Source organism: Kluyveromyces marxianus, chromosome 2 (genome assembly GCF_001417885.1).
Source record: "Kluyveromyces marxianus DMKU3-1042 DNA, complete genome, chromosome 2".
Taxonomy (NCBI): Eukaryota; Fungi; Ascomycota; class Saccharomycetes; order Saccharomycetales; family Saccharomycetaceae; genus Kluyveromyces; species Kluyveromyces marxianus.
The window spans coordinates 1,090,803-1,106,510 of NC_036026.1; the positions used below are offsets into that span (position 1 = coordinate 1,090,803).

The 15,708-nt window shown below is 39.2% G+C and overlaps 8 protein-coding genes across 8 annotated transcripts; 4 read left to right on the forward strand and 4 right to left on the reverse strand.

Annotated features, from left to right (window-relative positions):
• Nucleotides 1-794: 794 nt before the first annotated feature.
• Nucleotides 795-2,336, forward strand: CST6 (basic leucine zipper domain-containing protein; the record flags this gene model as incomplete). The annotated part of the gene is made up of 1 exon (XM_022818151.1): nt 795-2,336. The coding sequence occupies one exon, from the start codon at nt 795-797 to the stop codon at nt 2,334-2,336; it is 1,542 nt and encodes a 513-aa protein (XP_022674847.1).
• A 2,067-nt stretch (nt 2,337-4,403) lies between these two features.
• CKA1 (casein kinase 2 catalytic subunit CKA1) lies at nt 4,404-5,525 on the reverse strand (the record flags this gene model as incomplete). Its single annotated transcript, XM_022818153.1, has 1 exon — nt 4,404-5,525. One exon carries the CDS (start codon nt 5,523-5,525, stop codon nt 4,404-4,406), a length of 1,122 nt encoding a protein of 373 aa, XP_022674848.1.
• A 441-nt stretch (nt 5,526-5,966) lies between these two features.
• Nucleotides 5,967-6,806, reverse strand: CAP2 (F-actin-capping protein subunit beta; the record flags this gene model as incomplete). Its single annotated transcript, XM_022818154.1, has 1 exon — nt 5,967-6,806. The coding sequence occupies one exon, from the start codon at nt 6,804-6,806 to the stop codon at nt 5,967-5,969; it is 840 nt and encodes a 279-aa protein (XP_022674849.1).
• A 716-nt stretch (nt 6,807-7,522) lies between these two features.
• On the forward strand, nt 7,523-7,972 carry ERG28 (Erg28p; the record flags this gene model as incomplete). Its single annotated transcript, XM_022818155.1, has 1 exon — nt 7,523-7,972. One exon carries the CDS (start codon nt 7,523-7,525, stop codon nt 7,970-7,972), a length of 450 nt encoding a protein of 149 aa, XP_022674850.1.
• A 310-nt stretch (nt 7,973-8,282) lies between these two features.
• BCY1 (cAMP-dependent protein kinase regulatory subunit BCY1) lies at nt 8,283-9,683 on the reverse strand (the record flags this gene model as incomplete). Its single annotated transcript, XM_022818156.1, has 1 exon — nt 8,283-9,683. The coding sequence occupies one exon, from the start codon at nt 9,681-9,683 to the stop codon at nt 8,283-8,285; it is 1,401 nt and encodes a 466-aa protein (XP_022674851.1).
• A 533-nt stretch (nt 9,684-10,216) lies between these two features.
• On the reverse strand, nt 10,217-12,712 carry IRC5 (putative ATPase; the record flags this gene model as incomplete). Its single annotated transcript, XM_022818157.1, has 1 exon — nt 10,217-12,712. One exon carries the CDS (start codon nt 12,710-12,712, stop codon nt 10,217-10,219), a length of 2,496 nt encoding a protein of 831 aa, XP_022674852.1.
• A 398-nt stretch (nt 12,713-13,110) lies between these two features.
• RSC8 (Rsc8p) lies at nt 13,111-14,772 on the forward strand (the record flags this gene model as incomplete). Its single annotated transcript, XM_022818158.1, has 1 exon — nt 13,111-14,772. The coding sequence occupies one exon, from the start codon at nt 13,111-13,113 to the stop codon at nt 14,770-14,772; it is 1,662 nt and encodes a 553-aa protein (XP_022674853.1).
• Nucleotides 14,773-15,034: 262 nt separating this feature from the next.
• SRN2 (ESCRT-I subunit protein SRN2) lies at nt 15,035-15,595 on the forward strand (the record flags this gene model as incomplete). The annotated part of the gene is made up of 1 exon (XM_022818159.1): nt 15,035-15,595. One exon carries the CDS (start codon nt 15,035-15,037, stop codon nt 15,593-15,595), a length of 561 nt encoding a protein of 186 aa, XP_022674854.1.
• Nucleotides 15,596-15,708: the final 113 nt, after the last annotated feature.

The window sequence follows — 15,708 nt, forward strand, 5'->3', positions numbered from 1 at the left end:
GCTCATCCCACACACCACAGCACAGGCGTAAGCACTAGCACAAACACAACGCAGCCCAACGCAGCCCAACACAATAAATATAATATACAACACACCACTGTGGATCGGTTGGAAGAAACGCTTTTTCTTGGGCCGCAGAAAAAAACGTAGCAACCACTAACAGAACGGTTAATTACTCAACCGCAATGTGTACTCTCTTTTCAAGACAAGACAAATGCACAGAACGGCGCTGGCCTCCATTTCAAAGCAAGGCGAAACAATACAACAATGTCAGAAACCACGAACCATCACGGCTGCTGCTGTCCAGCAGCAGCAATATCTCACGATAGTTGGTGGACTTTTTGCCTGCCCTGGTGCTGCTGCTTTTCTGCACGTCTTTGTCTGAACGGTATTTAGATTTTAGCTTTTTTCATTTCTTTCTGTCTGTCTAGTTAGATTACTGGATTTTCACTAATTATTAAATAGCATTATTACGATATTAAAATGGGAATGAACAATAGAGAGACAATAACGGATGGGTAAGAAGAGCTTAAGACTGAGTAGCACTTCAAGTCTAGGTATAGAGAGTTAAGTAAGAACGGGTTTAGCGAGCTGTTATTATTTGATATTTTGTGGAAGAGAAAGAGAGAGAGAGAGAGAGAAACAGAAAGAGAAAGAGAAAGAGACAGGGTCGGAAGAATTAGAGTTGAGTTAGTGATAGAGTTTAGTAATTGTAATTGGGTTCTATACGGCTCTCTTTTTGACATCGACATACGGAAACGAAACTTCAGAATAGTGTGTAGAAGAGTGGTAGGATGAATTCTGATAATAGAGACCCTTTGATTAAAGTTGAGATGGAATCGTCAGGTCGTCTGAATGGAGCGTTGGGTTCTGTTGATGTGCCCATTAGTTTTCCAGACGACATCTTGGGCGGTGGTGTTGGGACCGGGTCGACGAATTCGCCGGCAATAACTGATGCGATTCCTTCTGCTTCGGCAACAGCACCTATTAGTCAAGTGGGCAACAGAATAGTGAAGAATGGTGAGGACAACAGCAAGCAACGTAGTGATGTGGATGGTAGTAGCGGAGTTATCAGTCCAAATGCGGCAGCTGTTGCAGCTGTGGTTGCCAACTCCTCAAACTTTGTGACTGGGCCTGGGCCTGTGCCCAACTCTGCGCCTCCGAATTTGAACTTTGGCACTTCAGATGGAATGGTGGTTGATGAGAATACAAAATTTGCCAATAGTAGGATGACAAATGCCAACTTTGCCATGTTCCCATCGTACATGCAGGCTCACAGCCTGATGGATCCCTCGATCCAAGAGTCTTTATCGCCTTTTTTCCAACCCTTTGGCGTGGACTCGTCGCACTTCCCTATGACGAACCCTCCGATCTTCCAGAGTGCGTTGGCCACGGATTCGTTCAACCCAAGAAGAAGGAGAATATCTATCTCCAACGGTCAGATCGGTCAGTTGGGAGAGGATGAAGATAACGTAGAGTCGATATATTACAGCCAGCCGCCTCCCATGCCTCCCATGCGCTCGTCTCAAATGCAAACTAACAATTCGAGGGTAAAGATGGAATCCCCACTTACTCACGGTAACAGTAATAATAACGATAACAATAACAGTAACAGTAATAGCGGTAACGGAAATGACAACAGAAATGTCAGTAATAGCGGAAATAACAATAACAATAGTGATGGAAGGTCGGTAGCATACAACATGACATTAGGTGCAAATTCTGGTAATTTCGCACCTTCAACCTCGCAGCTGTATGCATCCAAGATGAGTTTCCAACAACTACAACAGGAATCCAAATCCTTCGGTCAATCCGTGGAAGAACCACCTTCCGGCCCAATGACTCGCGAATTTGGACAAAATAGCGCTTATGCTATGGAAATGTCAACACAGGGAAGCGACGCCTCTTCAGTGAAGTCGAATGGATCACATAAATCTTCAGATAGGCATGCACTACCAGGAACTGCAGCTTGGAAAAGAGCAAGACTCTTGGAAAGAAACCGTATAGCGGCTTCAAAATGTAGACAAAGGAAAAAAATTGCTCAGGAGCAGCTGCAGAAAGATGTCGTTGTATTAAAGAATTCGAATAAAATCATGAAGAGTAAACTAGAATTCTATCAAAAACTGGTTACGAAATTCAAAAGGTTTATGGAATTACATATGGAATCATGTGGTGGGAACAAAGACGGGCTTACTATGATTGAAGAGATGTTGAAAATTGATCATGATCTGCAGCAAGATGATCAGGGGAACCTGGTGAAATCAAATTCCAGTTCAGATTCACATTCAAACACAAACACAAACACAAACCCAAACACATATTCCTACAAGAACTGATCGGATAAGCAATTTCGTCTTTCTCGACCCACCTGATTTTCATTTTATTTTTATTTGGTTAGAATTTTATGGTCATTTCTTCTCATTTCCATGTAACTTAATCGAGATTATTATCTTCCTCCTCCCAGCATCATAGACTATCCGAACATACGCACACATGCAAATCGTCTTCCTTACTAGTAGAGATCCTGTCAGGATAATGACTATGCACATATGAACAGGAAATACAATTCTCCATGTTGTTGCTGTTGTTGTTATTGTTCAGATTACCTGAAAGGAAGCCACCAAATAGGGTTTATTCCATGTACTATCGGCTATAACAAGACAACTATCAAGTATTCACTGCTCTTTTTATTATTTTTTACTTTTGACCTCTTCCCGTGCTGCTTTCGGCTTCTTTGTATTTTTAGTTATTCAAACTCTCTAATGTTGTGCTTCTATATATCTGTTCTACTGTGCTCATATATATGTGTATATATTTGGCAAACCCTTATTTAAGAAACATTTCAAGATCATTAGTTCTAAACCTTGATAACCTTTTCCTATAGCTCCCTTTTCGTCATTCTTGAAATCTCTTTTCCTCCCAAGTTATATTTCAAAACTTGACACATTCAATTATTACCATTTGAAGACATAAATGAGAAACGAATCTGAGATCATCTACAAATAGTTAGAAGCTTCGCTTTGCTCCCCATGAATATTCATCACAACATTATGACACTTTCTGAAGCAGACATAAATTTGGTAAGTAGTAAAAACACTACAATTTACGATGTGACGTTGAATCATACCTACTAACAATACTGTGATATACAAAAAAGGCAATTGCACTGGTGATAATAAAGTACAGGAACCCAAGTTGGGATTGGAAAGAGTTACAAGTACTCTCTGTGAATTATTCTGAAAATAAAGAGGTCCCTAAAATCGAAACTTCTAAAACTCATCCTTTACAGTCAAATCAATTGACTGAAACCAAAACTTCGGCGGTTATCATTGACATCACTGAACTTATTCCGAAAAGGGATAAGACAGTACTCAATTCACCATATCTAGACGATTTGAAACCTGCATTTGAATACCTCAAAACTAAAGGCATCAATCTATCTTCCCTTAAAGAAAACCTTCATTTGTTCGGATCATTTGGTGAACGAATGGACCAATCGACCATTCAATGGATTGGAAAAAATTATAAGAGATACAGATGGCTATTGGGATTCACTAAAAAAGTTGAAAAGGGCTACATGAGACTATGTGACTGTTTTCAATTAATATTGTTGTCTTTTTATACAAATCATTGTTCCTATAAGCGTACTCAAAGATATTTACAGGAGTGCTTATTCGACCCCTTCGTTACTAAAGAAATGAGCAGTAGAGACATATATACGAAACCCTTGAGAGTCCAGGCGGAAATCAAAACAACGCGGTATCACCTACCCAATGTTTGCTCATATCATGCAAAATTAATAGTTAGGTTAGTGCTTCTTCTTAACAACGATTCAGCAATAGTCAAACTAATTTGTCATGTCTTATATATGATGGAATTATTGATAAAGGAGAAATTGCTTGCGTCACAAGACTTCAGAAAAAAATATAACGAGGGTGAGCCAGATTCTGCATTTGAGATTGAGTTCAAAGCAAGGTGGAAATATCTTCTAAAGCTCAAAAATCGAAAAATAATGGGTGGTCCTAACTATTTCAATATTACATTCAAGTTTTGTCTCCAAATATTATCGCCTTTGTTGGAGCATTTGAGAAATTTGGGGGAAACAGATTATAGTAACATTTTTCAAAGTAAAAGATATGTTCAGAGTGAATTACTAATGCTTAAAGACAAATCTTTTATTGCTGAGTTTCAGGTATTGAATTGGGATAAACTATTAAACTGACTCCGAAGGCCCGCGATATTGCATTTTTTCTTCTCTTTTTTTGGGTTATTAGCATATCATCTACACACTGTTCTCTTACCGTGAAATAATAGAAATACAGATTGATTCGGTCAGTCTTTCATTGTTAATAATATTACTATTAATAAATTCAATAATAAAGGATTACATCTATGAAAACGAGTTAGTAGGAATACTCGTTGTTTCTAATTGGAGCAAACCATGGGTGGGCCATTGCTTCTTTGCATGTCAATCTCTCCTGGTGGTCATAACGTAAGAGATTGTCAATTAAGTCGATTATTTCATCGTTTCCACAGAGATGCTTGTTTGCATCGTTAACAAACCTTTGCCAAGGTCTTCTGATATATTGGTCCATGTCAACAAATTCGTCTGGAAGTGTTATTTGGTACTTCTGTAGGTATTTTTCGAAGTCGTCGCTTCCTAAAACACGTACAATTTTTACTAATTGGTCAGTATTACTTGATCCATAAAAGAATGGTTCCTTCAGGAATACCATAGATGCTAACATTGCTCCGAATGACCATAAATCCAATGAGTAATCGTACATTCTATAGTCTACTAGAAGCTCTGGTCCTTTGAAAAACCTTGAGGCAACACGTACGTTATATTCCATCGAAGGATGGTAGAACTCTGCTAAACCCCAATCGATTAATCTCAACTTGCGCTGTTTGTGGTCAATCATGACGTTGTGTGGTTTGACATCTCTATGCATAATACCCATGGAATGACAGTAATCCAATGCTTTTAGGAGCTCAAACATATAGTATCTAATATCAAGGTCTGTAAAGGTAGCATAAAGCGTACGGAAATCGGTGTTGTTGATATACTCAAAGACTAATGCAGGGGTTTTGGAGACTGGGTCTCTGACAACATCCAATAATGTGACGATATTCTGGTGTCCATCGTGAGGAAGATCATATACAGCGTCTCTAGCATACTTTAGTACTTCCTCTCTTTTGTTTGTATAATATTTCTCCCTATCAAAGGGTTGAGCTGTTGGTGGGTTCTTCTCATTTGAAAGATTCGCAAGAATTGTAATTTCTCTCTTGATTTTCTTCTTCTTTACCGGTTTCAACATCTTTATCACTATTTGCTCTCTAGTCGATAGCTGAACACCTTGGAAAACCTCACTATACTTGCCTCGGCCAACTTTGCATTCAACTTCGTATTGAGAGTTATTTGCCTTCCATTCTATCGATGTATTTTCATAATCCCAGTACCTCTGTCCACGCACTTCATTGGCATTGCCATAAACTCGAGCCTCGCTCCAAACTTTAGACCTCATGCTCCTTCTATATTCGAATGACTTTAGCCTGCCTACTCCTGTCTGCTGTCAAATAGCTTATTAAATAGGGTCTTTATCAATTTCCAGAATTGGAGAAACGAGATTCAATAATCTGGAAGATGTGCGAATAATAAAATTCACTTGCAATTTGCAATAAGGATTGTCTTCGATGCTCTGGAGCCAAAACCATATTCATTCTAAGTATCAGAATTGAGCGGTGCTTCAGCATTCGAAACTGGCTTTTGGTTTCTCATGTTCGATGCTGGAAAAATTTACGGGACAGGTAAAAAGTGAAATACGGGTAACATCAAAAACCAATGTAATGAATACAGAGTAAGCGAGGGAAATGACTGACTAAACTGGCTGAACAGCACAGTTGTATTTGCATTAGGTGCGAAGTATGAATAGTATATGGACATAAGCTATCTATTTATTTGAGAACTAGAGCTTTTGAAGATTTTCGATCAACTCTGAATGCTGTTCTTTTTGCAGCTTTTCAGACTGGCTAGAATTCTCCCTTAAAGCGTTGTAAATGTCAAGAGTCTTTTCGAAGTAGACAACTTCAAGCATTGATCTTAGTTTTGATTCAATGTCCTCCACCATGGACCCCAAGTTTGCAGAGTGAGCATTTACTATCTGTTCAACAGTAGTAACGTTTCTCATTTTGATGGTCTTCGAGGTTTCTCTTGTCAAGTTTCCAGACAAGGACAATTGCTGTTCTTTGGACATATTTTCCAAATGCAAGATAACTGTTGTTGTGATAGAGTAAGTAACTTCGGTACCATCTTCATCGTGAGTGGCTGAGATGACATGAATACTGTCCCATTTGGCGTCATCAGATTCGGCCTTCTTGAAAAGAACAACACCAGCAAAATCAGTCGATTCATCCACGTCCCATAGATAGGTAGAGGTGATACCACCTTCATAGTATAAGTCTCTGTATAACTCAAAAGAGTCATTGCATGTGAGTTCCAGCTGTCTCAAGGGCTCGCTTGGGAAAGGACTCTCTTCCAAATCGGTTGCACTCAATTCCGGGAAATACTTGTTGGACCATGGCGATCTATGAGAATCAATATCACGGTTGTAATCACAGCATAAGAACTCCTTATTATTAGCTTCTGGATCCTTTTTCACTGTTAAAGGTACATCTATCGTGGAAAGCAAGTCACCAGCGATCTCAGGCTCCAAAGCAATGATGTTTTGTATCTGTGCCTTCACCTTTGTAGGATCCAATCTGCACAAAAGTTCGCAAGCAGCATCAAATTTCTCTTCTACGGACATAACAGCTGTTCAATTGTGTCTCTAGTTTAGTTAATTGTGTTGGGGAACGCTTTTGACGTTTCCAGATACCTTGTGCGAGCTTTACTTCCAGTTTTGTTCTTAAAATAATATGTAAACTATCAACAATTTCCATGTAAAATATTTGATATTTTTCTACGTACAACATAGAGCTGCTAAAAGGGGAACAATGCTTAACAAAAACAACGGTTGAAAAGTCGCATATTATCTACCAGAGTGGGGTTTCCCTCATCGTAATCAATTAACAGCTTGCTAGTAGTAACCAATGGTCAATGTAACATGTCATAACTATGCTATGGTACAGCCTATGTATTTTGCTACTCGGAAATTAGGATGTGTAACTAACGTATAAAATCATGTGACGCGCGCGCACACACAGACGGGATGTGCGATCGTCATTTAGGTTATTTACTCAAAGATTTACTTACCAGGACGCCCCCATATGTGCAGGTATTCATAACCGTCATTGGATGCTAACCTCCTAACTAAAGAACCATTTGAATAGGTTTCACGTGCATATAGGTTGATTATCAATAAACCCTGTGTCTCGTTTAAAGGTCGTGCAAATCTAAATCGTATATAAAGCGCTTGAAAGATGAGCCTTTTCGAGATGAAGAGGAAGCAAGAGTTGGAAAATACGGAAAAAAATAAATTCGGTACTTCCTCATACCAAGCATAAAAACAGCCATTCATACGATATGTTGACGTTGCAACAGGTTACCGACTACATGCAAGATGTTGTAAAGTCATTGGCTCCAGGTTATTTGCCAAAATGGCTACTTTTCATCTCAATCGTTTCCATCTTTAACTCTGTCCAAACATATGTCAACCTTGAATTAACGCGTAGAGTGTATGAAAACAAGCCTGAGGAAACCACCGCATTGAGTGCTCGTACGTTTGGTACATGGACTCTTGTGTCGTGTATCATTAGATTATATGGTGCTTTGTACATAACAGAAAACCATGTTTACCAATTGACCTTTATTTCGTACATCATCGCATTATTCCACTTTGGTACGGAATTGGTGGTTTTCCGTACCTGCAAAATAGGCAAGGGATTCTTGGGCCCACTAGTTGTTTCAACCACTTCCTTGGTTTGGATGTACAACCAAAAGGAATTCTACACCGGTATTCCATTCCCATTCTAAGTGTCTCTTTGTGTGCATATGATTTTTTTTTATCTCACCTGAGATTCTTCTTCTATACGTTATTCACATACCTCTGTAAAGTTTGTAAATACAAGAAATGATCATTTCATTATCTCTCAGAACAACGAAGAATCGTAGTCTAATGATAAATTGTATGTAGACTATATATACTTGGGAACATATATATAGCTTTATGAGCTAGATCTTAGATATATCGGTTTCGAAGATTTATTTGTTTATTTGTTTATTTTTTGACCAATGGACCCTCGCTCATTTGTGATCCTAGAAACAATCGGTAGCAGGTACTTCATTAATGATCTGATCTAGTAGGGTCGTTTAGCTTCAACACGTCAACAACAGGCCCCAATAGTCTTTGGAAACCGCTCTTGCCTAAAGTGGCTACTTTAGTCCTTGTCGTAGCAGTTACTGTAGCTTGTCTTGGCAAGTCGTTCAAAAGAGCAACTTCACCGAAATAATCACCTTTGCCCAACTTTGTTATAACACCTTGGTTTTCTTTGGAAACTTCTGCCTCACCATATTCAATAAAGTAGAAGTTTTCACCGGTATCGCCTTCTTTGATGATAACGTCACCGGCTTCGTAATACTCCGTGTCCAATGCGTCTGCCAATTTTGCACGATCGTATGTCGAGAGCGATTTCAAGATTGGGATATTCTTCAACAAATCGTCATATAGAATTCTCTTTTTGAAAGAGCCTCCAAGAAGAATTCTTCTGAAAGTTAGTCTGTCCAAAGCCCATAAAACACAGTCTGTGGCTGCTATAACGGTTGCTGCTCTCGGACTATTATACATTAAAGCTAACTCACCAAACGAAGATCCTGAACTTGAAGTGTTGACCTTTTGGTTGTTCACATAAAACTCTACGGTCCCATCTTCCACAATGTAGAAATAGTCACCTTCATCTCCCTGTTTGATGATTTCTTCGCCCTTTGCCACATGTTTTTCCTCTAAAGAATTAATCACGAGCTTTTTAGAGTCTGAATCTAGCTTATTGAATAAGAAGTTTCTTCCAACAGCCTTCTCTAACCTTTTAATTTGTTCAGGAGTCTTTTCTTGGAAGTTTTCTGGCTTCCAGTTATCTAGATGGTCCGGTTGTAAAGTTTCCGCACTCACCGAAGTACGTCTTTGGGCGTTGAAATTGATAGGCAATGGTTTAGGATTTACCACTGACTTCCTTGGACGGTTGTGTTGCTGGTATGCAGGCTCAGGGGCCATGGGGTCCAAAGAAGCATTGGCCTTTTTCCCGGATTCTGTCCCCACATTGAATCCTCCCTTAAATAACCCCGGGGAGTTACGTCCACCAGCTAACCCAACGTTGCTATCTGGTGCATCTGGTGCGCCTGAATCCACAGATGCATCCTCTACAGTATCCTTAGAGTGTGGACCACGGTCACCAAATGGTGACTTGAACATTACGTCCTCATCAACAAGGTTCTCCGGTGGGGCTGTTCCTGCCTTGCTGCCTCCTTGTGAAATAGAAGCAGATGATGCAGCTACAGAATCATGTTTCGTGGTGCTGGGAAACAAAACAATCCCTTTACTTAGTGCCAATGACTCCTGGTTCCTCACAAAAGTACGTTGCTGCTCTAACCTCTTATTGAAATAATTCGCAGCAAACTGGAGAAAATCAACAGGCTGTTTCTGCTCCACTTCTCTCGAGAACAAATTTAGTTCCGTCTTGAAATCTGACATCGTGTATACTACCTAGTTCCAATCCTATGGCTATCTATCGCTCAATATCACTTTAACTATTGCTCTCCCTAAAAAGTGTGCTGCTTTTTCGCCACAGTTGATTTGAGTCTTTTCGTCAATCGATCCCGCAATTATCCTATCACAAGATCTTCAGTGTATCTAGATTACCCACTAAAGCCTCCGCGTCCTGAAAGTTTCTTCAACCTCCTTTTCAAACTCTTGCCATTGTTCATGCCATACCTACTTAAAGTTCTGATAATTAAATTCTACGTCCTGAACTTTCCCTGTTTTAAAGGTCAAGGGGGAAGAAATGGGGAATTTAAGGAAAAACTAATTTTGGGAGGGTAACCATGTTGGACCGGACTAAAAAAGAAAAAAAAAGGAACAGTTTGACAACGTTGTTGCTGCGCTGACGTGTGACAGCAGCAAGCGTAGTGTGTATATTGTATTGTATATATGCTACTGGCATAGATAGAAGTACGGATTCATCTGTCCATATTTGTTGCCTGATTTGCAAAATAAATTTAATGCACTTAGTTATCGAACCCTGAAGTTGTTTCGAAAAGTCTTATGTGGTTGAAGGATGTTTTCTTATTGTCGTGAGGCAAGTACGCAGAAGCAGTCCTGTCTAGTAATTCATGCATTTCATTGTCATCAAGAATATCACCAGAGGATTCGATGCGCGAGGTGTCTGTTTGGCCGATGTTTGTTTCGTTGCTCATTAGTAGTTGGGAGAGCTCTTTTACTAGGTCCTTGTTTCCCGGTTGTTTAGTGGAGGACGATGGACCATTCATCTTGAGGAAAGATTGCTCGTTGAAGGCTAGCTTCTTTAGAGTGTTGAATTTGCCCATTTGGATGACGAGTTTTTCTAGTTTCCGCTTGTTGACTGCTCTTGTCATTATGACGTTCTCTATGGTGTTGTCGCAGTAGAGGCGGTATACGATGACGGGTTTTGTCTGGCCGATTCTGTGTGCTCTGTCCATGGCCTGGAGATCGACCTGTGGGTTCCAGTCGCTATCAAAGATAATGACGGAATCTGCTGCTGTAAGGTTTATGCCGAGACCCGCGGCTCTTGTGGATAGTAGAAATATATTGGCTTTGGAACCACGCTTGCTGAATTCGTGTATTTGGTCCTTCCGTGAGTCGTTTTGCATGGAGCCATCAATTCTGCAGGATTTAAAGTTGTTCAAGTCGCACCAGTCTTCGATCAAATCAAGCATCGATACGAACTGTGAGAAAATCAAGACTTTGTGGTTTTGTTTGATGAGCTCTGGTACAAGTTTCTGTAGTACCTGTAGTTTACCGGAAGTCTTTAATAAATTCTCTAGTGTCATGTCTGCTGCATCTAAGAAGGGGAAATAAAACAAGTAGGTAGAATTTACCACCTGCCGTAGCTGGACCATCATGTTTTGTAGTCTCTTGTTCAAAAGCTCGCGGTGGATGTGCTCTTTGTATAAAATGTCCATCTTTTGCATAGTTTTATCATGTTCAGGATCCTGCAACTGCAACGAATCTCCGTCTGTGGTTCCAAGCTTCCAATCGATAAACTCCCGGATCGCTTTGTTTGACACCCGCCCAATATGCTTCGAATTTAAGGTGAAAAATTCCTTGATGGCTTGTTTAGTCACTGAGGTTTTCAAGTTCTTTTTTAAGGCCTGTTTGTAAAACTTCTTTTGAAGCGGTGTCACTGGACATTCAATGATATATTCTCTCTTTGGAGGTAAAGATCCCGCCAAGACGTTCTTTTTCAACCTTCTTAATAGAAATGGTTTGAGGATAGTGTGGAGGTTGGATATCAAATTCTTTTCTAACTCATCGTTGATTAACTTAGTCAATTTTTCTGAAGAACTCTCTAGGTCTAATTCGGAGAAATCAAACCACTTGTTGAAGATCTCGAAATCCGAAAAGATATCTGGCAAGATGAAATTAAGGAGTGACCAAAGCTCGCTGAGGTTATTTTGTAGTGGCGTACCGGTTAAGAGTAATCTATTTGACGTATTAATTCTTTTCAATTCACGTATTAATTTGCAGTTAATGTTCTTCAATCTGTGTCCCTCATCCACAATCAAAAATTTCCACTGGTAAGAGAGTATCATTTCGATGTCCCTGATGATAATTTCGTATGACGTAACGATAACTCCCTCGTTGTTGTTTTGCTTGAAGAATTTCTTGAGCATGCGATGCCTCGAGGCTTGACCTTCGCTGTTGTGATATTTTAAAACAGGAATATCTGGTGCGAAGCGCCCGAACTCATTGATCCAGTTGTCAACAGTACTCAATGGCGCAGCAATTAAAAATGGACCCTTCGTATCCATTTCATAGATGAAGGCAAGTAGAGCTATTGATTGAATAGTCTTTCCCAAACCCATCTCATCGGCAAGTATTCCATTCAAGCCGTTTTCATATAGAGTTATTAACCAGTTTAAACCTTCCTGTTGGTACGGTTTAAGTTGGCAATTCTTTAGAAGTGACGGTTGCGTACTTGTACTGGAACTGTTAGAAGTGCTATTAGACGCTTCAGTGACTGCTTGAATTACATCTTTTTTCTGCTTTTTCTTTGCTGGTTCCGCAACTTCGTTACTCTGACCAGCACGTTCGAGTAATGTGTCAGCAATGATACCGGAATAAACCTGACTTTGCTTCACAAATTCTTGGAGTTTTTTAATCTTTAAACTAACAGTATGTGCATCATTTTCAAAATTCACATCTTTACCTAGATCCTTTTCTTCTTCCTTATTCTTATTTTTCTCATCCTTCTGCTTCTCTTCTAACAACTCATCCAACTCCTTATCACTCTCATCAGAATCATCAGAATCAAGCATGGTATCATCATCATCACTACCATCCAACCATACTGGTGTTTCTGACATATTTACACCCTTCTTCTCATCACTGTCTGAGTCACTTTCTAGATATACATCCGCACTTAGATCATTCTCGGACTTTTCCTTATAATTTACTGCTGCCTTGTTGCAATTACGCACCACAGGCTTGCTACGTTTCATCATCTCCACAATGTCCAGAGCCATGCTGTAAACTGATACCCTATTATCGCTTGTAAATTATGTTCAGACAGCACGAAAGTACTCCTATTTCTTGCTCAACTAAGTTGTGTAGGATGCGATGAGGTGTTGTGTGCGATTCATATCAGTGATAGTCATATACACGCTCTATAACGCCAATTAGAAAAAAAAAGCATCATGAAGTTGACGCGTTTATGTTAGTCACGTGCTATTCGCGTGACGTTTAAATATCACTTTGTACGTAACAAAGGTCGAAAATTCGGCATTTACGATTTATTTCAATAGAAAATATCATTGCATATGATATAAACATAAATAACAATGTGGAATTGTCATTCAGACAAAACAGTTTGAAGCAATAGAGGCAAGACTGCAGGGCCCTATACTGAAATTGAGATACGGAAATGAGTGTGGAACGTGCTGATACGGATAATGATGTGAAAAGTGGGTCACCGGGGACCGAGGTAAAGGGGTCAGGACCAGTTTTTCCACATTTACAACAGCAGCAGCAACAACTGGTTGTTGAAAATTCGAAGATTGACTACGAAGCCGAGGCCAAGAAGCTTGAGGAGAAGGCTAATCGTTTTTTGGCAAAACAAACACACCCTGTGATAATTCCTTCATTTGCGGCATGGTTTGATTTTGACGATATTCATGAGTTAGAGAAGAGGGCGTTGCCAAGTTTTTTCAACGAGTCATCTCGGTTTAAGACACCAAAGGCATACAAAGATGTCAGAAATTTCATGATAAACACATATAGACTTTCTCCATATGAATATTTGACTGTGACCGCTGTTCGGAGAAACATTGCCATGGATGTTGCTTCAGTGTTGAAGATTCATCAATTTTTGGAAAAATGGGGTTTGATCAATTACCAGATCGATCCCAGGTCAAAGCCATCCCTCGTCGGACCAAGTTTTACCGGTCACTTCCAGGTAGTGCTAGATACGCCTCAAGGTTTGAAACCCTTTGTTCCACCTGAAGTTGTAGAAGATACAGAATCAACTTCGCAAACTCCAGCAGCTGAATCTGCAGATGGCTCATCAGCTCCTGTCACGGTCAAAGAAGAGAAGAAATTGGAATTCAAAAAACCAGAGACATTCCCAGTCAATCTCTCTCTAAGAAAAAATGTTTACGATAACTTGCACGATTTCAATGCACTTCGTCAACTCAATTTACAATCTAAACATATCAACAGACAATATATTTGTTTCACCTGTGGTAATGACGCCACTACTATTCGTTACCATAATTTAAGATCAAAGAATGTAAACATATGTTCTCGTTGTTTCGAAGAAGGTCACTTCGGTGCCAATTTCCACTCAGCAGATTTCATCAGATTAACAGAAAACTCAGCAGCTAGTACTAGCTCGTGGTCTGATCAGGAGCTCCTACTCCTTCTAGAAGGTTTAGAAATGTATGAAGATAAATGGGATAAAATTGTGGACCATGTTGGAGGAGCGAAGACCTTGGAAATGTGTATTGAAAAGTTCTTAAGTTTGCCTATCGAAGACAAGTATATCAATGAAATACTTCCAAAGCCGGCTGCTTCGCAATCAGATAACAAAACAAAATCGATAAGTACTACTGAAGCTGTTGATGCTACGATAAAGTCATTACTAGACGGTTTAAATGATAAAGTGCTAAACGAAGATATTCCAAAGGCAGCCTCGAATATTTCCGAAAAGTACGTTCAGGAAGCTCAACTAGTAGTACAGGACCTCGTCGAAGCAACTTTAGATAAACTTGACTTGAAGCTGAAAAAAGTAGATCAAATAGAAAAATCTATGAAGGCAGAAAGAGATATTTATATCAAAGAAACTGAAAGATTGGTAAATGAAAGATTGAAGTTAAGCAAGCAAATAAAGGACATAAATGCCCATCTAGCTGAACTACAGATCACCAAAAGAATTGTATTATCATCGGACCAAAAAAGCGAAACTGACATCTCTTTGATGGAGAAAGCCGATGCAGAACACGAGAATGAGCTAAAGAAGAATGAAGATATCGACATTCAAAGTATTTCTAAGGCAGAACCTCAATTATATAAGAAATGGTCTCTTTAAGCCACTATAGTTATAAAAAAAAATGTATAATTAATGTAAAACTCTACACCTCAAATTAATTGCGCCGGTGACTGCAATCACCTTTTATTCTCTTTTTCTTTCGATACCTCTAAACCTTAAAAACAAGGTAAAAAGTTTATTGTCAAAATGACAGAACATAAAAGGACAATAGAAAAAAAGGTTTAAAGGTTTTAATATAGGAACAATAATACAAAAAAGATATTTGGATCAACTGCTTTTAGTTTCAGGAACATTGCTTAGAATGATACCTGAACTTCCCCCAAGACCAGATCGTCCACAATCCGAGGAGATTTTACCTTGTCAAGAAATCAGTTTACCACCAAATGTTGAATTACTAACAACCGAAGATATCCAACATTTACTCCAACAGAGAGAAAAGCTTAAAGATTACAGTAAGAGATTTAATGATCCAGCCCTCTCCAACGTAGTGGATGAATCTGCTGAATGGAGAAAAGATTCACAAGAATTATTGAAAGCATTTGAAGCACTATCAGGAGAAAAAAAGGAATTGAAATCACAACTTGATGTGTATAAGAAGTTGGAATTTGACTATTTGAAGAAATGGCAAGATTTAGATCATATCATAAGTAATAAGTTTGACAATGAGGCTCTGAAGAAACAGCTTCGACATAAGATAATCGATCTCGATGAGAAGTCATCCCGCATGGTTAATGATATTCCAGTAAATGATGAGTCGCTAGATGTTTTCCTGGAGCAGTTCATATTAGAAAGAACAGATTATCATTTGCAAAGAGAGAAACTTGCTACATGGGAATATCAAGATATTCTAAAGAAACCATGATTAAATTTGCTGTTCCTCCAAAGTCATCTAAGCAAATGTCGAAAAAATGGAGTGAATTGTACTATACAAATATATACATATATTGTACTTCGTAAAATGCATAAGGCCATCGA